The 24,072-nt window shown below is 40.9% G+C and overlaps 1 protein-coding gene and 1 long non-coding RNA gene across 3 annotated transcripts in view; one reads left to right on the forward strand and one right to left on the reverse strand.

The window, feature by feature from the left end:
• Positions 1-17,556, reverse strand: part of SEMA3C (semaphorin 3C) — a 123,993-nt gene extending 106,437 nt beyond the window's left edge. Inside the window, exons 1-2 of one of the 2 annotated variants that reach the window (XM_052790200.1) lie at positions 17,170-17,556; positions 13,926-14,066 (exon numbers count right to left, since the gene is read on the reverse strand). In XM_052790200.1, the coding sequence (XP_052646160.1) occupies positions 13,926-14,028 (103 nt within the window). In that variant the 5' untranslated portion in view covers positions 14,029-14,066; positions 17,170-17,556. Of the gene's footprint in view, positions 1-13,925; positions 14,067-16,597; positions 16,706-17,169 lie in introns of those variants that run through there. The other variant, XM_052790201.1, reaches the window with a different exon arrangement.
• Positions 17,557-18,050: 494 nt separating this feature from the next.
• On the forward strand, positions 18,051-23,925 carry LOC128143437 (uncharacterized). Its single transcript, XR_008235753.1, has 3 exons — positions 18,051-18,204; positions 20,505-20,605; positions 20,989-23,925. It is a non-coding gene; the product is annotated as an uncharacterized LOC128143437 (long non-coding RNA).
• Positions 23,926-24,072: the final 147 nt, after the last annotated feature.

Genomic DNA, 24,072 nt, shown 5'->3' on the forward strand with positions numbered 1-24,072 from the left:
GAAATACTCAACTGCCATGGGACACAACACACATTTGTTCACACTCTCTGGAAAAAAACCTCAGTAGTTGACTCCAACCCCACTGGAACCAACAAAATCCTCCTTTTTCTTCCCCAGCTGGACACCGCAACAACTTAATAGTCATTAAGTACATACACAGACAGATATATGGTCCTGATTCTGATCTTCCTCAGTTTTAAAGTGGCTGAATGATGAACTATTATAATACGAATGGAGTCAGACTCTGTTCATATTGTATGTGGAGATGAGCCTGGAGAGGGGTGAAGAGATGGTGGGCAGTTACTGAAGTGAGCAGCTCACCATTAGAATAGAAGAATCACTTTCCATGAGTAAAAATAAGCCAGAGAACAAATAAAGTTTCTGGAGCACATGGCATACATGGAGAGATGAGAGAACTGGGTTTGTTCAGTTCTAAGATGCAAAGGAAAAGGGGAAATCTTATTGCTGTGTACAATGACCTACTGGGAGGCCACTGGAACACTGACATTTAGGGGTGGGATTTCCACCCCTGCAGTTATTCAAGACTGAAGTGGACACGTCTCAGAGCAACCTGATCTAATCAGACCTGCTCTGAGCAGGATGTTGGCTGGAGGTCCCTTCCAACCCACACCATTCTGTGATTCTATGGAACACAGGAAAAATATAGTGGTTTTGTTAAATAATGTCAGTAAGAAACCATTACAGACTTTCAGAGAGGTTAAAGAAAGTCTCCCTAAGTCTGTACAGCCTAGCAATCAATACACTTCTAATGACTTTTTCAAATATTCAAAATAATTCAGTATCAGTCACATGACTGAAAAGAATAAGCTCAGAGGCACATATCATACTACTAGTTTTTTGTATGCTGGTTGTGCATGCATGTAAATGTGTGCGTGTGTGTGTACACATTTATTATTAAAGAACAGAGCTCAAGCTTGCAAACTCAGCCACTGAAAAGAAAGAAAATACCATAGCTTGGCCAAATTTAGGATGATATGCATGTGAAACGGGATGTGGCCAGGTAGTTTAGAATTTTTACTCTGGACTTTGCCATTTTAATATCATTTTTGCAAACTTTTTTTGCTATACATCTGCCATACATCAGATAACATGAAACTTGCCCAGAAGTAGACACATATACCTCCACAAACACAGTATGTACTGTAGAAGTCCACTTTATCTGTTCTATGTAGCATTATACGCATGTACAGATACAAACTTTGCAAATAAACTAGAACCAGATGTCACAGTAAGTAAAGATCTAATATCTGTTCTGAGACCAAATGTATACCGTGAAATTTGGTCCGAAATGTCACTTATTTACTTTAACCTTAATTTAAATTTGGTATTAAAGGAGTTCAACAGAATTTTAAAAATAAATAAATGAATAAATTCTACACCTGTAATTTAGTTACATTCTGCACACTTCTTCATAACATGTAGTGATTTACTCATAATATGAATGAGCTCAGTTTAACAACAAGAAGGCAATCTCTTTTTCTTAAACAAGAGAACAAAGGAGATTATGTACAGAAAATACAGGTAGAATCATCTGACATTGCTTTCATATCATTTCATGTAATGCTGCACATCTAGGATTTCTGCCATTCTTTAGAAGAGGAATTTTTATATTTTACTATGCAGCTACAGTCAGATCCATGTTTTTCTTTTCCACACCAGGGAAATCTGTATTAAATTGTAAGAGAACAATTCACACAACATGCAAGGCTTCAAACTTGGAAACCCGCACTTTAGGCACAATAATTTGCAGTAGGCATCTAAATAAAAATTCCTGATGTTGAGTGTTTATAGCTGCATTGTGGACACAGTCTGCCAGGTCATTTGGGTCAGATTTCTGACCTTTTTGAGAAAAGCTAACTTTCTTCTTCAGAACTGCTTTAGTAGATAAGCTGTGCTGGAAACACTGCCAAAATAGATACCAACGTCTTAATACTCGCACCCACTGATCGCTGATATAATCACAGAACCACAAAGCACACAGGCTGGAAAGGACATCTGAAGGTTATGTCAGCCAAAATCCTGCTCAAAACAGGGTTAGCTACTGAAGTGAGATGGGTTTGCACAGGACCTCGTCTAGCTGAGTTTCAAATACCTGGAGTGATGGAGAGTCCATTGCCTCCTTGTACAACCTGTTTCTGTGTCTCACCATGCTCATGGAGAAAAAAAAAAAGAAAAAAAGTCCTACCATCTAAACAGAATTTCTTTTGCTAAAACTTGAGACTTTTGCCTTTTGTCCTGTCACTGTGCACTTCTGAGAAGAGTCTGGCTCTGTCCTCTCTATACTCTCCCCACCAGACGGTTGAAGATAGCCCTCTCTTCTCCAGGCTGAAGAAGCTCAGATGTCTCAGCCTCTCCTTTTCCTCCACGTGCTCCAGCACCCATAACAGATCAGCGGTCCCTCACCGGGCTTCTTCCATTTCGCCAGCACCTCTTACGCTGGGAGGGCCCAAAACTGGACACAGCAATCTCTTTCCCTGACCTCTTTCCTCCACAAATCAAAACAAATAAATCGGCATGATGCAGAAAACTTTAACGTATAAATGACACAGTTAGCCAGAACTATGCTCAATTCTTGCGTAGAAAATTAATATTTTGCCTCCCAACTGAGCCTAAAGAGAATACACATGTGTACTTTCTTCAGCACGAGAAAACCTGGTATCAGATCTGAAGTCAGCTTCAAAGGAGCTGGAGACTACCTCTAGAGCAGACATTATGGCTGAATGTTCTCATGCAACGTGAGCTGGGGCTTCATAATAATAACTTCAATACACAATAAACTTCATCCCAACTCCTTGGGCCTGCGAGTAATCTCCACAAGACACTTTCACCGCTTGGGGACTGCTACCTCACCCCCTCACCCTCCACAGAGGAATAGCTGCTTCCTTGAAAGGGCCCTTTAGAGAAAAAATGTCCCACAATCTGCTATTTCTCTTTCACACATTTCCACGTAGGACTCCTACCTATCAACCAAGAATTAGACCCACTTTGAACAAAACTCATTTTCAGCTGCTCAGCAAACAGGTTGGGGCTATCACAGACACAGAGCAGGAAAAATAAGCAAAGGGAATGGTAAACAGTGAGTGGCCACCTTGTTTATTCAGAGTGCTGTGGTTTATTGATGTTACCCACAATCTCAAGTTTAGTTGATCTTAGTTGTTAGAGGTTTTCTCTCACATCCAACCTGATCTGAAAGGGAGTTTTCTCCATCTGGCTCGGGAAGCTTTCAACAGCCATAGGCAAGCCACAAACCCCTCCCAAAGCCACTGTCCCCTCATGTGTAGAAAGAGGATAACCTTAAAGCAAAGGTCCTTCAGTCACCACGCAGAGTGAAAAGAAAAAACTCAGCTGCTTGCCTGTTGGACAAGTCCAGGCAGACTTCTTTCACCTCTTTAAGGACAAGATAAGAGAGGAACTGAGTATGCAAGAAGGACAGGCTGCCTCATAACCAGCATTCAATGCCTAACTCCAATACCAATACTAATACCAATATACCAATACCAATAAAAATGCAGTCAATAGAAGCACAAATATAGCAATAATAACAATTATAACAATAACAATAACAATAATAATAATGGAGAGAGATCTCATCACTGTACTGCAGTGCTGGATGTATCTGTAGTGCTCTTACGAGGGACAGTTCTTTGGCAATGACACCCTGAGAATCTGGAATGAAATGTATTTTTTTTTGAAATAGCAAATGGAAATTAAGTCATCATTTGTGGCAGATTCCTGTATCTGCAAACAAATCCAACTCAAGAAAAGTTGGGCTTTTTTAAAAATAAATATTTAATTCTATTAGATCACACACACACACACACACATATCTATGTAAATTACCACAGTAGGTATGAAACCTGCCCTAGTATTGATTCAGCTGGCACAACCTTCCTCTATAAAACCCTCCTCAGAGCTCCTGCATCAGGGTGGTCTTCTCTCCCCAGCTGCTGAGGAGATGCTGAATTCCTGTGCTTGCGCCTCTCCCCCAGCGCCTGCTTTTACTGAAGTGGACACAGCAGCAACTTTAACTAGTCCAGTTGCATATATACACACAAATGCAACAAGACTCACGTTCTTTCTCTTCTATAAGCGCCATGCTAGTGCTTCATGAACTCACTGCTCATCTTCAGGGTGCTGGGGTGGGAGGTAGAATTCATCAGCTAAGGGAGCACATACTGTGCAAGCAAAGATTCTCCAGTGTCTCCAAGGAAAAGATGGGACCAGATAGAAAGCCTGTTGTTTGTTGGACCTGGCTAGTGGGCCAAATCATGCTGGCCAAGTTTGTAGTGCAGGCAGTGGTATACCTGACCACATCTGAAAGTTTCACATTATTTTTGCAATTTTATGCAGTTTTGCCACTTTAGGAAAAAACTTTGTCAGCTGCCTGTGTGAGCTTAAGAAAACGTTTACCCGAGATCAGGAACTAGTAAAGAGGGAGTTTGAAGAAACATCCAACAAAATAAAAATCATTGACATTTGATTCTTTTCCTACTCTCCCTTTGAAAATTATGTTTGAAAAAGTCTTACATTTGCAAATATCCCTAAAAAACCCAAGGTTTCTATTGGAGAAATGAATGGCTGACACCATTCTCATTTTAAAGGGACATAACACAACTATAAAGATGATAAGTAATTAAATCAGAAGTAATGGCTTTACAGGCATATTCATTTTTGTATTTTATAGTCATGTATGCACAGCTTTATTTCCCTAATGCAAACCACAATAAAACACCTCATGAGGGCTTTAAACTCTTTTGTCTTTGCTGTAGGTTTGTCTGCTTTAGGAAAAAAAAAAAAAAAGATGGTGCATTATTTTCAACAGTGGCAGGAAGTGGGTTTTTAGCCGAATCAGCTTAAAAAATTCCAGCTGTGTTCACGTTGAAGCCATCTAAAAGTCTAAGCCTGGGATCAGCTCTCCATGCCAACTAAATCCTTTTCAGGCCTCAAAAAGTAAATTTTTGAAAAAATGCCAAGCCTCTCCTTGAAAATAACATCTTAATTGGTTGATATTAACAAGCCAGAAAGTGCCACTCTGAAGATGCAAGTGCTCACATTTTTGTATACTAATTTGATATCGTGCCTTGTAAGAGCACTCAACATACTAACACAGAGGCTATCTCAGAAAACTGCAATGACAGGCACGCAGGCTGGTTATTTCAGACAAGGAGGAATTTCTAAGAACTGTAGAAATCAAATGTGTTATGAACTATCCTGTGTCAATGAAATGCACCGGAAAGGCCAAAGAAGTGTGTGACAGTGTTTCCCCCAAGAAAAACACCGTGTTTCATTCCCCGGCTGGCTGTGGCTCACTAGAGGATAAGGAAGCTCCACTCCTGTTCTCTTCTGAGATCAATAGCTGTTTTCAAGGAGTTTCTGTATCAGTTTTAAGTTCACACCTAGTAAAATGTTTGGGATCAAAAAGCAGAAAAAGCAGGCATACATATTGATATATGTATGATACAGTGTTTTGAATACACGTGCTTTTTTGCATTAAAAATAAATTACTGCAGGATTATGAAAACATCTATTTTACTATCTTTCCATCTTTGTTTCCTGTTACACTATTAATTTTTGAGTGCATATATACCATGATATTTATCTTCTTCTGCTGTTCAAACCTTTGCATTCTTGGTCTGTTACATGAGAAGGAAAGAAAACGAACCTCGTCATTCTCAGCCATTGAACTGAACGAGCGATCAGACACTTGCCTCACATATTTCCCTTATCCCTGTAAATCTAACTTTGCAGCTCCTTTAAGCTGGGAGACTGAGACATATAGCCTGATTTACACAGATGTTAAAAGAAGCCAAATATTTGCCCAATTTAATTGATTCTGAGCTGACAGAAATTGATCTATTCTGCATAACTCAAAGCTTTTAAAAACAAATCTATTTTTCATTAAGAATGGTAAAGGGAAATGATATTAAGCAAAAGAAAAAAAATTCTAAGAAACAACAACAAATGATCAGAAAAACAGGTGACTAAGAAAGCCAATTACTCTCAGGGAAGGATTTACAAGACCTTGGTTTTTTCAGTTGCATTTGCAAAGCAATATAGGAACTATGAAATTGCGAAGGAAATACTAAAAGGAGACAACAGTTGAGACAAGAGATAGTTGAAAGTGGATTTTAGTATGTCACACATTTACTGTGTAACTCTAAAGCAAAGTACTTCTTTTCTTCATTTCAGAATGCCAGTCTGACCCTCTTAATGTCTGAAAGTGATGCCTTTAGTTAAAGAATTTGGCTTCAGCTTAATTTCGGTTTTTGGTTTTTTTTTAAATAAAATTAACTGCCAAGACACATTTTTTTTCCATTAAGCAACTTGGCAGTCCAGGGTGATTGTGATGTCTTCTCATCCACATTCTAGAAGATAATTTTGGTGAGGCAATCATTTATCCCAGAGCAGTGAGCAAGATGAAGCAGAAGAGTTCAAAAGTCTGGGTATTAATTCCAAACTATTTCTAATTGTTGCATTTCACGAAATCATATTTGCATTTGAAATTTGTAGTAGAAGTATAAACTTCTCATAAAAATAGTGTGTCTTATATGAAGTATTTACTTACACCCCCCAAATAAAAACAAAGAAAACCCCAAACCAATACCATTCTTCCTTCCCCAGGATTACCGACATCATTAAAAATGTCATATCACATTCATGAGATGGTGGCCAAATTAAGAAGTAAGAGCTCAGCCCTGAAAGGTGCTCATAGACCAAACTCTAAGCTCGTGGTGATTTGAGGGCCTTCACACACCAGGTCTGAAATTCACTTTCTCTCCCTAACAACACACAGAGTTCCTAATAGATCCTGCATTTCTTGGCACTCCCTGATTGCACTCACTGGAATTGTGTACCGGTGAAATGCTGTTCCAGAGATTTTTCTGTCAAGATGGTTTGCTGAGGGGTTCCAGAAGAAAAGGGTTTTTTCAGATAATGATGAAATACCGTGGGCTACAGTTTCTGGTAGATAAAATGTAAGACGGTAGCAAGACATTTCTTCAAATTGTTGTCTCCTGTTTGCATCACTGTCTTGGAATATAAAATAATTATTTTAAGATCATTAGTTAAAAATATTTATACCGTGTTTCTGAAAATAATCTAGGCATAATCTGGGGTGTTAACTGTGGTAATCGAGGAGCCTTTGTAGCACTCACTTTTGCATAACTGATTTGCTGGGTGAGAGTAGCAGTTGGGAATATCCCAAATACTAGCTTCTGTCAAAGGGACAGGAAACATAACCTCCATCAACCTTATGCACACAAGAAGCAAGAGACTTCTCAAGGAGAGATAGTTAGCCTTATATTCACAAAGATAAGAAAAAACCCTAAATTCTCTAAATGGTCCCATGGTTTCACGGGAGAGGCAAAGCTATCACTCCTTATCTTCCTTCCACTGTGATACCAGAGTCTTAGCCTCAGTAAACCAGTAAGCAGGATTTCTGCTTCCAGGAAGAAGCCATATCAATGGCAGATGAAGTAATGATGCAAATGCAATTGTACCAAGATTGCACTGAAAGGGAAGAGAGGAAGGACAGATGGTGTAAACCTTCCATTAATCACCATTGTTCACTTCGTTACTGCAAACACGCACTTATCTTGATTTGCACACTTCACAGTAAGACAGAAGATCCAACATCACACTGATTCACACAGGTAAGGGACTATTTTTCACTCCTCAGTTGCATCCCTGAGACCCCAACTCTGTAATCGGAAGAGCAGGGGAAAACACACAAGCCTTCTTTTAACCTGGTGACTGCTGCAGCCACTGCCGTCTCAATGTAAGATGAGATGAGAAGGCACACTGTGAATCAGCAAACTCTGTCCCTGGGACAAAGGCCTTGCCCTGAGAAAGAGTGGCTAGTCGTTTTATTAAGGAGTGTTATTGAGAACACTGGAAAGTCAGCATCAAAAAGAACAAAATACACATGTTGAGGAAACGGCCGGTTCAAATGACAGGATAAGGTCTTGGTCTATGTATTTATTCAGGGCAGGATCTCAGTCAACGCACTTCAATAAAATGAGTAATTATTGTGAGTCACGTCACTAATTACATCTGATACACAAAAAGGCTTGTGCAGCACCACATATCAAAGTGCACTGTGAACTCATCCAGTATGGAAATGGCTCACAGAGGAGCTCTTGTTACTGGTACTTGAGCAGTCCTGAAAAAGATAGGGTATTAGAAATGTCGATGCCATTTTTCTCTCATCGCATTTTTTTAAACATAAAAGAAGATGTGTTGTACAATAATGGCACTATAACTGCCCATGTAGGGACTTCAGCATTTGCCTTGGACAGGCAACACAAGGGAGAATTGTAATGAGAGAGCAGTGGAATTGGCCAAGATAAGCTGCTTTCTTCTACGACAAGTAGAGAGAGCCAAGATGTGTCGAATCTGTCAAAACGTTCTAAGATAAAGTTTGATTTTTCCATACCAAAATAAAAAAAAAAAAGAGAGATGGTTCAGATACAGGTCAAATTAACTGAACTGGGGAACAGAAAGAGATTAAAGGAAGTAATTTCTTAGATAACAGCTCTACTTTTACCATGCAAGAAACACTCAAGTATTCTCAAACTTTGTAAAATTTGGATGAGCTCTTCATCCAAGAGTAGGATTACATTTATAAGCTTTTTCCCTAAATTTGGGGCCTGAGAACTAATTACCTTGAAGACCATGTACTTATTTGTGCTTTCCTATGAGGGTACCTCTTTAGTAACTTCAGAGAACAAAGAACTGGACCAAACATCGCCTGTGACTTCACCTTTATTGCATGATCGTTTTCATAACTGCAGTCACAGCACATGGTACAATCTAACTTTAAATACAGAAAAAATGCATGAAATTCTTCTCTCCTGTACACTCATGTCAACAATAATGACAGTGAAGCCAAGTCAGTGACACCGCCATAGAACAAGAGTGAGTGTGAAAATAAGCAGATTCAATGTCATTTGGTGTGTGCGACCTCTACCCATCGAACTCTAGAAAGAATACTGAGCTTTTTACACGCTTCCCTTAGTATCGATTTGAAATTTTTTTCTTTTTTTTTTTTTTTTTTTTTTTTTTTTTTTACATTTAACTCATAGCTTATTCAGGTAATTCGATTTCTATACAAGTAAGAAAGATTTATTGCATTATGTCTCTGTTTATTTTAACAACAGAGAGGAAAAAAAAAAAGACGAAGCAAGAAAAAAAATCCATACACGGGGAAGATTAAGTCTAAAAATGACCCCTAAAGACTTCAATTCATAAATTAGGTATTTGTCTTTAAGAACAACCAAAGTTGTCAGTTCAACCAAATGTAAAAATACCAACTACACTATTACAGGTAAGAAAGAATTTTATTTCTAGTTGACAGTATTCAAAAGTGAGTTAAGTTTTTAGATCTTCAGTGCAAGACAATTGAAGGGGAAGAATTTTCACATGGTTGGTGTTCAACGCTTTATAAATTAATATTATTTAAGATCCATAAAGCTGTGAAAGCCACAAATCAGTTACTTTTGATAAAATCTGACCCACAATTTGCTGAAAATTATGCAACTATATAAACACTCAAGAGAGTTCTGTATGAGTTCTGCATATAAACAAAAATAAAACCATGGTTCTCTCTTCTCTCTCTCTTTTTCTTTTCTTTTTTTTTTTCTTTTTAAATGCTTTACCTCTACTTCATTTTGCAAGTAACTTTCATTCCATGGACACCACCAAAGATCCAATCAACTATTTGAGCATAAACCGTTGCCTACTAGACTGTCATCAGCACAAAGTCCCCCAAATAATAAATGAACTTTTTATTAACTGTGGTAACATTAACATTACAATGAGGGATTGTTTAAAAACAAGTTGTACTGCTGTTGCTCAAGAGCTCAAAGAAAATGGTTCTCAGTTCCTTTATTTTTCCTTGAGGGTAACCACAGGGGTTGCATTAAATCTTTTAAAATATGTTGACAGTTGAATAAGTGCTGCTGTTGCTCTGGTGACATTTTATGCTTTTTAATTGTCATTAATGAAGCTGACTGATACTTTCTTAAAAGTGCTTTACGTGTTCTAGTAATTTTATGACAAAAAGAGGAACAAAACCGTCTGCAAATTAGCCTTGATCCACTTCTCATATGGAATTTTCACTGGAGACAATGGGAGAATCTGCATGGGAAATATCTGCTTGACCAGACATTTTACGTAGGAATGCATGAAATGTTCCCAGTAAATTGTGAAATTATCATTTGGTTGTGTGTCTCCATATAAATTCAAAGCTCAAAGAAGATTTGTTTGAGTGCATTTTCAAAAATAAGTTCTGGAACTGCTTTGACCAATTCAGAATCTGATGTTAAAATGGTATGGCCCAACATTGTAGGGCTGCAATAAAACCCAAAATGTAAATGAGAGTTGGAATGAAATGAAAGTCCGACACTATCCTGGAGTCAAATAACTCCTTTCTTATTTTGGTAATACTCCCGCTGATTTGAGAAAGGTTTTGCCCCTGTGAAGACTGAAGGATACAGCTCCCAATTATCTGTTCAGGAACGTGCAGTAACGAGGAGGAATGCATGCAGCTTGAGAAACAGCAGGCATTATACTTGATAGTTCATAAACAGATAAGGTAAGTCTTTTGCTACGGGGAGAAAATAAACTATGGTGCTTTAAATTATGATGGGTGATTTAAGTAGACTAAGGAAGATTATTCTGCAGACAAGGAGCCAGAAGAGGTAAGAGGAGGGGGCATGGTATCCTAATAGTGTAGGGAGACACGGCGAGTCCTTTGCTTCCCCCATCCCAGGTTCCCTCACTCTTGCATGCTCCATGGTAATGCAGCAGATGATTCCCCAACACTGCTGGGGCTGCTGCACCCCAGGCTTCACATCTTTGCAGTTTCAGAATCAGAAAAAGCTGGAGCCATCTTTCTTTCTTCAACTGCAGTGGCTTTTCAAGTGCAGATGTTGTACAAATATTGATGATTCAAGCCATCTCAGCTGAACAGGACAATTAGCTCATGACAGATCATTCCAAGCAAGGTGAGAATCCTTTTGCCTGATCCTCTGTAGGCCTAGTGCCATGTATAACCACATATACCTGTGCGAAGCATGCAGTTTAGTTCCAGCCTGGCCCTTCCTTTCATCCAAGTAAATGGCTATACAAGGTGCAAAGCAATAGAAATCAGGCCTCAGGGTTCTGTACGGCAGTGCAATTTTCAAGACACTCAGGGTGCAGACAGCAGTAAGTTCCACACTCATGTCAAACGTACATTTAACAATCTCAGCTAAGTCATGAACTACATTTTAATTAGACAAGGGGCCAGGCTTTTGATTTCAAAAATAGAAATTAGGGTTGCAGTCCTTCATCCATTGAAGTTAATTGCAAAATCCCTATTATCAGGCTCTTGAGGTATTACCCAGGCTTACTTTTTAATTACATTTGATTCTTAATGAAGTAGATGGCAAAGAGAAAAGCAGCCCATGATTCAAACGATTCGCATTTTTATCTTTCCTGATGAACAACAGAATAGGTCAAGATACTTGCTGGATTTTCCCATGAGAAATGCTGCAATGTGAATAAGCTCAATTGACTTGATCCTGAAGGAGCAGGTTAGCTTTGAAAAGCATCACTCATTTTCTCCTCCTGTATACATTCTACCCCCAAAACTTACGCAATGTAATTATAGACACCAAGCCAAATCCAATTCAGAGCTTGAAAAATATCATGTAAGTATCCTAAGCTTGAATGACTTGTCTTTATTGTCTAATGTCATTTAAAACATAAGGAGTCCTAATTATAGTTTTATTTTCAAATGATGCACTTTAAAAGAGTGACAATTCTCCATAAAAACTGACAACTTCTCAGGGCATGGAGACAGCCAATAACTTGATATTTCTACATGATTTAAAAACAATAAGCTATGACGGAGCTTATGCAGAAAGAGTGTGTTATCACACTTGGCTACAGAACAATACAAAGTTTCATCCTTTTCTCCTATATCAGTACCCATGTAAATAAATGAAGATTTATAGAACAGAAGTTCATACTACTGGTGGGGCCATTACCTTGTTATACACGACAACCTGCAAACTCTTTTCATATAATGAAACTGTTTCTTACCATCTGGAAATCGGGCTTAAAAATAAAATTAGTGTTTTTATATTATACAAAAAAGGTCAGCCCTTTATTTCAGACATTACTTGTCATATTATAAAATGCATAATTAATGTCTTTCTTTTGTGACTTTGAAAGACCCATTAAAAATCAAGAACTTTAAAATGTTTGGGGTTTTTTTTTTTAAGGTTAAATGTTGAGATAAGTGTTAGAGAAGGTAAAACATCCATTTTAAGATAATCAGATAGTATTGCAAGGCTCTGGTGAGACTTACTTTCCCCTAACTTTCACTGAGGCTACAGACTCAGTTTTACCCATCCTATTTGCCTCTCATTATGATTCTTTCCCATTCACAAGGTTGAATACCGCAAAACCTGAACACTTTCTACTTCATGCTTATACCAGAGATCAGGGGAAGCCTAGATTACTTTCAAGGCCACCATGGACATGACGTGGAATTCTGAATCAGCCTGTTCTGCGTAACTGTGACAAACCTGCAGGTGTAGCACACAACCACAGCCAAACTTGCTTCTGTGTTGAGTTGTGCTGAATCAGTACCATCTACACTAAGTCGGCATTACTTAAGCAAGGAAAAGAAATTCCCACCTACTTCTTCATTTGGCAGTTCCCTCCTGGAATGCAATTTCTACTATTGCTTTTACTGGAACCATGCTAATTTACACCTATTAAGTATTGTGCTCATAAGCTGAGGGCCCTATACTCTACAATATGAAGTATCTTGTAATTGTTCAGTCTGCTGGTTGGTATTTGTGGAAGGTCAAACTTGGCAGGTCTCCTGCCAGATGTCTCTCAGACTCAAGAGTACATAGGTATGATCATTGCGGCAAATAGCAGTTGGAGATACTTACTAGCTGTGATTGATTATTTGTAAAGGGATTTTTTAAAGACTATTCAGAGCACACAGAATATTCCCATGGCAGGACATGGCAGTTGCAGGGCATCCCTGCACTCGTGAGCCATACAAACCATCCTAGTGCAGACGGTACCGGTGCAGGGAGCAGCAAGGCCTCATGCCTTGAAGACAATCACAGAAAAGGCAGCATGCTGAAGAAAGCCACTGCCCCTATAGTGACAGAAAATTTCTCCTCAAATTTAACAGAAACTGTAAGCCTGAAGAACACACATATTCTGAAGTGGTGGCTAAAATCAGCATTTAAGACAGGGATTCATACTAGAAGAATAAACTACCTTACTCTTAAAGTAATAGTGGGGTAATTGCAGCAATAAGGAACGGCTCATCACGTCAGAAGTAAAAACACCTTTCTTTTGAAAATATTAATTTTGATTGCTTTTCTTACAGTATGCAGGCATCCGTGATTGCCACATGCTATGTACATCTGACGTATCGTATAAAGCACACAAGGAATGATACTTTGTCAAAGGACTCTGTGCCTGGCTTACTGTCTCGGTAAACCTTCAGGCAGCCTGATTTTCAGAGTACAAAGTGTCTCAGTTGGGCACCGAATGAAAGCAGCTCAAATCATTAATAACCTCCACTACATGCCAGGTGCTATTATCTTTCCCAAACAAAATTAAGGATAAGAAGTAAAACCTTTAGTCGTTAGTAAGCCATAATAACTCTCAAAATAAAGACAAGGTATTATTAATTATGTACCTATAGTAGCAATGAACTTGAGGTAAATATCAAATTTAGGCTGACAGGCACCTCAGCAACACAAACTGAAAATAACAATTGTGGACACAGATCAAAAAGCCCATTTCAACTCAGTTATTGAATTTAAGGGGAAGAAGAAAATGTTCAATCATAACATTTGCTTAAGAATGTTTATCTTCTTTCTTACCATTGAATGTTAAAAACACCCTTGCTTGAGGCTGGGAAGATCCTTTTACACTGCTGAAGTAAATAAATATCCCAATCAACACGTGCAGTGCAAGAAATGCCATCTCTTCAGATTTGCAACTTAATATCCAAGAAACGAAACCTGAAAGACAGAGATAGCACATTACTGTTGTTATACAATTTTGTGGAGCAAAAACAATACTACAAAAAGATCTGTGTTAGAAAGCTCTTCCAGCTGAAGCCATAATACATGATAATGTGAAGGAGGTACAGCGCTTCTGTTTTTCCTTTGTACATCTGAAAATGGTTTTCCCCAGCGGTCTTCTGTGCTGGCACAAAAGGAGCTCTCTGCCTGTTAGTGTGAACCAACAGAGCCTGAGCTTTGGCTAAGGCACACTAGAGCATTAGATTCAGTTTATTTAAATAAGGACAATTCCACCTGCTGGAAAAATAATTATACTAAATGTCAAGGCAGAGCAAAGCAAGGACAGGAGATAAAGTTTCACGAATAAAAAGCTGGCTGATATTTTTAGATGTCTCTCCTTACTTTACATCATATTTGATCTCCCTCTCATGTTTGGGGGGGGGGGGGGGGGCAGGGCACAGGACAGGTTTGGGTTGTTGGGTGTTTTTTTCTTTTAACATTTGAAATCAAAGGTGCTTGGAAATGAGCTTTAAGTTTTAGTAACTCAAGTGCTCTAACAGCCCTCTAGATCTTCTTTTAATATGAAATCTTGACTACGTACGTCACTAATTTCAAAACCATTTAAACCAAAAGTATTTCAACATGCTTGAAACTGTTAGTCAACATTTGCTTTTTGGGCTAGCTTCTTTTGGGATGCTTACCTGCTCTCATAGGCTTCTACAGAGCACTAAGAATAGCCAGTGTTGGACAGTGCATTACATGTGATACTTCTGCTACTCCTGCATATCTGCTGAATCTACATTCATTTTATAGGGTTTAGCTGCTGAGAAGACTGAGCTCCTCAGAGAACCAGAAAACACCCCAAAACAAATCTGCATCTTTTCTTAGCTTTGGAAGGGCTTGAGCTCACTGGAGTCAGTGGCACTTTCCTATCAAATCCAATGGACTTTGGACCAGACCCATAAAATCCAGCAGACTTTAGAAGCTGAGTATTGCATATCTATAATGCTCCTAAACTTCATCTCTCCAAAACCAGTAAAGTCCAAATTTCATTTTACCTATGATAACAATTTTGTTCTTCAGCTCAGCTGCAAAAGTGAGAATAAAACACACCCTGATTTTAGGCCCATTCTACTTTCCTGCTTATATATATTTTCTCTTTTTGGCATCAACAGCCCTTCTACTAGACACCACTTACTGGTTAATCAGGTGATATATTTGAGTCCATGGTAACCGGAAGCACCTTGAAGGATATAAACCCTACAGCTAGAAGACAGCATTAAAGGCTATACATTTATTTCATCAAGAATTTTGTTGCCTGTGCAATCATCTTACACTTCTTTACCTCAGCTTTGCTCTAGCACTACAGTCCCTCCAGTGGAAGCCAGTATTTCTACACGCTTTTTCATTCGGTCCCTCTGAGATTCACACCTGTCCTAAAAGAACCGGCTGTAACCACCACAGCATGGCAGGAACCAGCTGTCAGGCAGGGATGACTTTAGGTCAACGCCAATTTGGGCTGGATCCACACCACTGACTTACTGGTAAAAGCCCCGTATCTCATTACTACTTCTGTCATTCCCTACCCACTCACTGTAAATCGTTTTGAAAGGCTTCTCTCTGCATGAGAACTTCGTACGAAGTTGGGGGTGGGACGGAGAGCATGCAAGTGAGCGCACAGCTCTGTAGCCCACACTCTAAACTCTCCTTCACGATTTGCTCTGGAGTACAGAGAAATGCATGAAGATCAAGTAATGCTACAACTCTGCTAATTGACAAAAACACCAGTGTCAGAAATTTGCCAGCTACAGATCAGCTCTACAGGAGAAACATATCCATTCTGGCCCAGTTCCAAATTATCTCTAAGGGTCTGTTAACTAATAGAATGGTAGTTGCAGAGTTTTCGCCAAGAATAATTTTTAAACAGGCTGCATGAACTCTAGTATTAATGCTGCTTTGTGGGCTTTAAATTTAAAACCTTGTGACTAGCCCATGGGATGTCTTCTAACTTACCGCTCTTCTAAGAGAGAAATGCCAGTAAATCCTGATAAAATTTCTTTGTCAGGCCAAAACAAATAGCCAATCATACAGAACATGTGATTTAACAGATGCAATGGGATTAGTATTTTACAGTAGTAGCACTATGCTTTCTTTGCACTAGAGATAAAAAGTCAAAGAGGAACAAGTAACAAGTGTGTGGCTTTCTCTCTTCCTCTGAATGATATTATAGGAAAGAATAATAACAAAAACCTTTCAGCACTCTTTCCCTCCCACTCTCATGCCTCCTGCCAATTCTAGTGCAGTTACGGGAGTGAAACATTGCTACATTTCATTGCTCAAATTGCAGGTCTTCACCATTAACACAGAAGTGACAGGCAAATACAAGATTCAAATTCTGAGCTGCGTGGTTCCTACCCAGCTGTTAGACACATAAATAATAAATGCACATGGAGCCAAAAAGGTACCTCAGGGTGTCTGACATCTGAGTTACCTAATGGAAATAGGTTTAATTTCAGAGATTTACATACCTGGTAACTGAACACAAACTCACTGCAGGTCTGACTCTCGGTTTGGGCTAATATCCCAGTTCTGAATTTATCTCAGTAAGTCATGATACTATATTCAGCATGCCCTGTGCACATGATCTCTGCTGACAACCCACAGACCTAAAACCTTGCAAGTACTTTTAAAGAATCTTTTGGGACAGACAAAAGGCAATATCTAATCACGTTTCTGCTCTTATGCCTTATTCTAACTGTAAACAAACCGGCAAACCGCTACTAAAGTGAAGCGGTGAAGTTTTCCTGCCACGGAGGTCGCTTTCGGCTTGCTGTATTGCTTTTGGAAAGTATTCTATAGCTTTGCTGTGAAGTGCTGCGCAGGTGTCATCCGCTACGGGCAGAGCCCTACCCTTAAATCCTGTAAGGAAAATCACTCAGCAGAAGAAAGGAAAGAAAGGGGAAAAAAACCCCCGCCAAACACAGACTACGCTAATCTGGAAAATATTGCTTCAACTATCTGTGAACAGCAGGAAAATCCAAACATCAAACACATTTCACATCTATTACAGCAAAGAAAGAGAACTTTCAGTTATGCTTACCCAGCTATTGGAGGAACCAGTAATACAGATTTCTATCTGGTTTCTATCAGTTTATGGGCTCCACTCCTGCTACCAGAACATTTTAATTCCAAACCTGGCTTACTGTGGGGAGGGAAAAAAAATGGAAAAATAAAAAGAGAAGTCTCCCTTCCCGGTGGCTGCAAAGGTACTGCCGGCTCCTTTGTAAAATAATCCCGATAGCTGGGCTCCTACGGCACGGGGAGCGCTCCTCCCCAGCCCCCAGGGAAGCACCTAGCAGCGAGCGGGCAGCGGCCGGGCGCTGCCGGGGAAGGCTCCGCTTTCCAGCTAGAGGCGCTGCCCTGCCCTCGCCGCCGCCGCCGCCGCCGCGCTAGCGAGGCGAGGCTCCGCGGCCCCCGGCGCATCATTAGCTGAGCAAATCGGGGCTCGAGCTCATAAATAATGGCGAGGCCACACCCCGCCCAGCGCGCCGCGGGGGCCGCACCGACCCGACCCGACCGGCCCGCCTCGCCTCGCCTCAGGCAGCGCGGGGTCCGCCGGCTCCGCTCGGCAGCGCGGAGCGGGGCGGGGGGGGCACGACACACTCGAGGGCTTTTTTTGGGGGACGCCCCCACACGCACCCCCGGCCCGGCCCCGGGCGGGGGGCGCTCCGCGGCAGGTAGCTGGCGGGGCTCGCTGTGAGGCGGGAGGGAAACTCGGCGGGAAAGTTTCCGGGCGAGCCCCGACGGGCCGAGCGCCGGGGGGAGGCGGCGGGGCCGGGCGGGGAGCGGGGCCGCGGGGGGGACGGGGGCGGCCCCGCGGGGAGCCGGGCCGCGGGCTGGGAGCGGAGCCGCCGGGGAGCGGCGGAGGGGCTGCGGCGCGGGGGGAGCGGGGAGGTTTCGGGGGAGGCCGGTAGATGTCACTGTGAAGAGAGGGAAGGAGGCAGGGCTGTGGCGAGGAGGAAACCGGGTCACGTCCAGCCCCGGTCGGAGGGGCTGCTTCTCTTTCGCTTCGGTCTCTTTTCCTTCTCCTCCCGAATTGTCTCCTCGATGTGAAACTTAAAACGAGCGAAGAAGAGTAAGAAAGGAGCGCGAGAGCAGTAGTTCGGTAGGTTTGTAGTTCAGTCTCCCGGTGGCTCCGGGAGTTTCACCGCAAGCTTTCAGAAGCTCTTCTGCCGGTTCGGAGACTGGGAGCTGCGTACGCTCAAGCTCAGTTTTTCCCCAAGATATACTGAGCAAACTTCCCGCGTTTGGTGAGGTTTGTGCTCTCGTGGCCGCGGGACAGCTTTGAAAATCTCACCCAAGGTGTCTTGAAAATGTGAACTGCAGCATAGCTCCGTTAAAGCCACGAGGTTTTTCCAAACAACAGTATTTGGGTTCTGGCTTAGGTTTTCCTAAGTTGTCTGGCAAGCATACTCTGTGCTGGTCTGACCTGCTAGGTGCAAACTTGTTCCACTTTTGCAGAGAGAGATGGTCTCTGATCCAGCAGAAGCGGTGCAGGTTGCACAGCAGGGAACCATCGCAGCAATACTTAGGGGAGCACATCTCACGATACACACGCAGCCGTGTGGCACAGGCAGAAATGTGTGAACAAGTACCCGCAGTGAATCGGTGCACGCGTTCAAGTTGCAATTTCGTCTCCCAACTATTACATGCTCTGGCCTTACTAACCAAAACAGTCAATAATACTAATGCGTTATAGCCAGGGAGCAGGGAGTAGCCCGAATACACTGCCCTTACTAAACAAATTTTGTCTATACACGTGGATGTCTTTATGGCCTGTGTCCATAGGCTACTTTGTGTAAAAAGCTCATGTGCATGAGTTAGGGTCACCCATGTTTCAAAGGCAGTTTCTGCCCCAGGCTTCAGTGCCAGCCTAGCAAGGTTAGTGCTTTCTTCAAGCAAGAAATTCCAGTCTTACAAGGCACTTATAACCCCAGAGAACCTGAAAGTGTGGGATGCCCCCTCCTCTGAAATGAAACGTCAGATTTGCAACTGATGCCAGAGGAGAGATGGGTCCTGAATTTTGAAAAGCTTGACCCACTTCAGATCGTATCTTGAGGATGACTGAGCTCATGCCGGCAGGTGAACTGAACTCTCCAGATCATGAGTCCTTAAAAATATTGATGCTCTTCCAGTTCTCCTCCTCTAACACAAATAAAGTATGCAGAAACGCGTGAACATTTGCTGTCCTAGAGAGCAGTTAAAGTAAGCCGTCAGAGAGCTTGTTCTCTGGGCAGGCAGTGTGGCTGTGAACATGATGCTGCTCATCCTTGAGATGTGGTGATGTTCAAATGCCTCAGCCTGACAGCAGCACCCAGGCAAAAGGAGAAGTCACTTGTCTGCTTTGGAAAATCCCCACAACTAAGTGCAATTAGAGATCACCACACCAAGCAACAGAAGTGAATCAGCTAATCCAGTATTCTCCCTCTTGCTGTGGTCTGTGCAGGGTGACTCAGAGGAAAGTGCACAGAAAACCACAAAGCAAATATGAAATAACCTGTCTTTTAGGAGATTTTTGGGAGATGTGTAATGGGTGGCAATGCCAGTCAAAGAAAAAGGAGAGTGTTACCATGAAATACCAACACTAAAAATTATGATGATTCTAACTGTCCTCCCCAAACGTTTTTGCCTCAGTAAATAATAATTAAAAAAAGCACGATAATTCTACTTTTTCTTCTTAAAATTCAGTATAATAATCTCCTAGGTAAGATCACAAACACATGCTCCTAATAATGTAGCATTAGAAAAAGACATCAAAAAGAATACGCTGAAGCATGAATCAACATCAGCATTAGTTAAAGTCACTTATGTTTGTCAGTGCTTTTGTATGTATGGACACGGGGGAGCCATCTGGCTATCTGCATTTCTTTTTCACATGTGCTAGCTACATCAGAGATAAAAAGGTAAAATGGAACATTGAGGAAAATTATGGGGCTTTCCAACACTCCCTCAAGAACTTTGGGTTTGTAAAATAGCAAATGAACTACAAAGAGACAAACGCAAAACTTCAATCTGTGAGATACCATCACACTCGTATATCTGTTAGGCAAAGCAAGAGTATGCTAATTTTAAAAACAAAAAGCAAATTGAAACAAGAATAAGCATGTCATATTGATTTATTTGTATTTAACATGTGCATATGTGCAGGTCAGAGCATGATAATTAACTTTAAAAAGCAGTTTGAACTTCACAGCTGGGCTGAGTGAAATGGTTAAAGTTTTACTTTAGATGTTTTGTAATAGCATGTATTAGCTTCAAGCAAAACTCATGGAATGGAAATTACTTCTCCAAACTATGAGGTGGGGTTTCAGTATTTACTGGCATGAATCAGCCCTGTGAGTGAAACGAACAGTATGCCAAACTGTTGCTTTCCAGGCTGTGTATTTTACAGGCTAACAGGGGGTTGAGGACAAATAAGTAGGACTCTGCTTTGAAGCTGATTTTTAATCATTCCTCTGTTACACAGAGCATACAAGGTAGGGTACAATTTGCCTCTAGTTCTTATTTGGTGCATGTGGGATTTACAGCTGTGTGCAGTTACTCCAGGTTGTATCACATGTGTCAGGACAGAGTGAGGCCCTCGCTCTCAGCTTCAGAGTCGGAGCAGTTCTGACTCTTGCAGTGTGATCTGAGCAGGCAAACCCACGTGGCCAAAACAAACAGACGCTGATTTTGTTGTATCTGTGCATGGTGTTTGCTTCTTACCCAAACAAATCATCCTAATGGACTCAGGCCTAGCTTTAGACCTAAACACTAACTGAAGCCAGGAACAAGAAAGGCAAGAGTGGATTTGGGCGTTTACTTAACATTTTGTTTGGGGGTTTGGCTGTTTTGTTTTGTTTTGTTTCTCGCCATGTAGATTTTAAGCTCCTGAAAAAGTGAACGGATTATAGGAACGAGTAGGGCCAGAAGGAACAGAGGTTTAAAAGAGGGAAGACAGAGAAGAGAAACCAAGATGGCAGAGGAGGAAGACAGGAACCTCCTGAGACAGAGCTGTATGGATAAAGACAGCACAGTGGAAGAGAATCAGATAATCTCACTGGATTGGCAACAGCTAGCCATTAAGAAGATGAACAGGTTCAATAATGTTTCTGCTTTGAACACAAGCACAGACTTACAATTCGGACAAGATCAAATGCTAGCTATTATAAAGGAAAATGTAGTAAAGGCATGATAAAGTGACCAAGTGTAATCCATTCCTTCCTTAAAAAATCAAAGGAACTGTGTATACAGCAAGTGTCCAGATTCCAAGTGATGAGAGAAAATGGTATTAACTTCTATATCCTCTGTCCTCATTTAAGAGTGTCAAATCACCTTATAGAAATGCAATGTCGTTAGGTAATCCAGTTAGTTCATCTTTGTTTATTTTCTTTCTTACAGTTACATGAACTGGGGAAAGTGTGAAATGTATCAGCAGTTTATTGTGGGAAGGCTATTAGGTGTTCGTTTTGAAGGTGTGCTAATATGAATAGCAATTTATATTCTTTTTCACAACAAATAGTCCAAAGATTCAAGAGGCAGTCAAGATGAATCTACTGGGGATACCACTGTGTGATCAGAGATGGTGAAAGGTCCTTGAACATAGCGTGCCCTGACTGGTCAATGGGCTTTTTCACGTGGGTCAAATTAGGACTGCTCATGAAGAGTGAGGCTTCATCACCAAGGTCAAAGCGTTAAAAAACTGCTGGCATGTAACTAACAATGAGTTGTCAAACTGAATTCATCAGTTTGCTTTTTACTACTCAAGGTTCTATGAAAGTCCATTTGCAGGAGACAATTTGTCTTTTCACAGCTTAAGAAGAATTAGGTGCTTAGGAACAGAATCCGTGTAACCACATTAGTGAAGCACTATTACCTGTATGGGAACAGAGGAAAACATTATACTCTTAATTTGATAAAACTCCAGTTGTCTCCAGTCAAATAGACCCAGCTCTGAATGGCTTCCCTGGAAGTCAGTGAGCCAGCACTTCATGGTGACCTCTGTTATTGAACAGACTGTGACTTCTGTAAGGTCATCACCAAATAAGTACTTCTGTGTCTGTACAAAAGATGTAAGCCGATTCCTGGTATGCTACCAGGCCTTCATGCCTCCTCTTTTCAGTGAGGCAACCACATTATTGCTGTTTCTAGGAGAAGCACAGTGTTTCGGTCAGATTTTCCACCTTTTAGCCACTATGACTAAATGAGGTCAGTGATATAACCAGTCACTGTGCTTACGCAAAGCTGGGGTTTGAGTTTTTAACAAATAATACAAGTCATCATTATTTTGCAAGTTGATTAGTAAGAATATGTATTAGGAAGACTTGAATGAAAAGGGATGGGTTGTTGATGCACCAAGGATGGATTCAGGCCAAACAAGCCATAAATAGAAGAAAGCACAAGTGCATCAAGAGGATGCAACGTTGTGTAATCTGTGTATTGGAAGTACGTGGAATGAAGGTCCTATGGTTCAAAGAGCTCTACAAACACACAGGGAAGTAAAGCAGGAGTGGCTGTTGAGAAGCTTTTTATCCAAACAGACAAATAGAGATAGGAGAGGAGGAGAGGTGAGAAGATGACTGCAGGATAGAGGAGGGCAGTGACATAACCCTGGGCATCATGGCTGTTTCCAGCACGACATGCCACTCTCCAACCTGGTGCTTGATCCATTGCTACATGCTACAGGGCTCACAGCATTCAAGGGAGTCCTCTCACTCTGTTGGAAGGAGGTTTTGGAAAGGTAACTTTTTGCCATTGATTCAGCTACTTCAGTGTTTATAGAGCATTATGTGAATCACTGGTTTAGGGGGACAAAAAAAAAAAAGAAGGCTTATGATTTTTCCCCATTCTTCTTAGGTTTGAAACACACTCCTAGAAGCCTGATTATATAAAACACCCACCCTCAGACTGGTCCCAGATAATATACCAGCACAGTCCTATTTCGCACCATCCTTCATCTTCAGATGAAGAGTAGTGACTGCATAGCCTGCAGTCTTCGATTTGTTTTGTTCTCTGTAAGTACAGACTAGGCTTTACTTTTATTTGTCAGCTAATTGCTCACTGCATATTGTTTGCATTCTGCAAGCTGTTACTTTAGAAGAGGATATATGAAAATTCTGCATATTCCTTTCCCTAAAGAAGTTTTTCCCATGCAGAAGAAATAAAAGTTAAAGAACTTGTGTCTCCAGATGAAAGAAGAACAAAACTAATGAAGGGGGTCATACTTCAAAGCATGCACACCAAGCGTTGACTGAAACAATCTGAATAACGCCCACTGTCCCCTGGAGATGTCAAGATGTGTGCATATGGACCAGAGGACGCTGAGGAATGGAACAGGCCCCAGAGATGTCTCCTCTCCTACTCATCAAGCCTGATCCTTTTGCATTACATCCTAGCTGTCACTGGAGTTGGAATTTTAAACTAGATCTCTCAAGTGACCCACTATGACCATTCTTACCTTTGCTGCAGGAAACTGAAGTAGCAGTGGCGATTTTAATGTAAATTCAAAGTACCCTATAATTCCCCAAACGTGGAAAACATTGAAATGCTATAGAATTCAAGTCCTAATTCTTTACCATAGTATTATCTCAGTATTAAGGAAGACATTCTCACTTCCAGCAAAGTGTTCTTTTCCATTTCTTAAAGAGACTGTCATGTTGTCTGCTATGAACCAAGGTTTGTCTCTGGAATCAGCATGGTACAGATGGTGGTGTACTGATGTTTTAGCTGTAAAACTGATCATTTTAGTGCTTTGTTGTATAGATACCACTGCATTCTTCTAAGGTCCTAAAGAAGATAAAATTGAAGCTCTGGTCTTTATTGTCTTCTGTACTGTATTCTTGATTGTGTGAACTCTGTTCTTCCTTTGTCACAGGTATTCATACAGTGCCTCCGAATGCTTGTGATTCATGGGGACAGGAGCTCTGTTTTCCTTTTTTCACTGTCAGTGCAATAGAGGTTTTGA

This window comes from Harpia harpyja, chromosome 6 (genome assembly GCF_026419915.1).
Source record: "Harpia harpyja isolate bHarHar1 chromosome 6, bHarHar1 primary haplotype, whole genome shotgun sequence".
NCBI lineage: Eukaryota > Metazoa > Chordata > Aves > Accipitriformes > Accipitridae > Harpia > Harpia harpyja.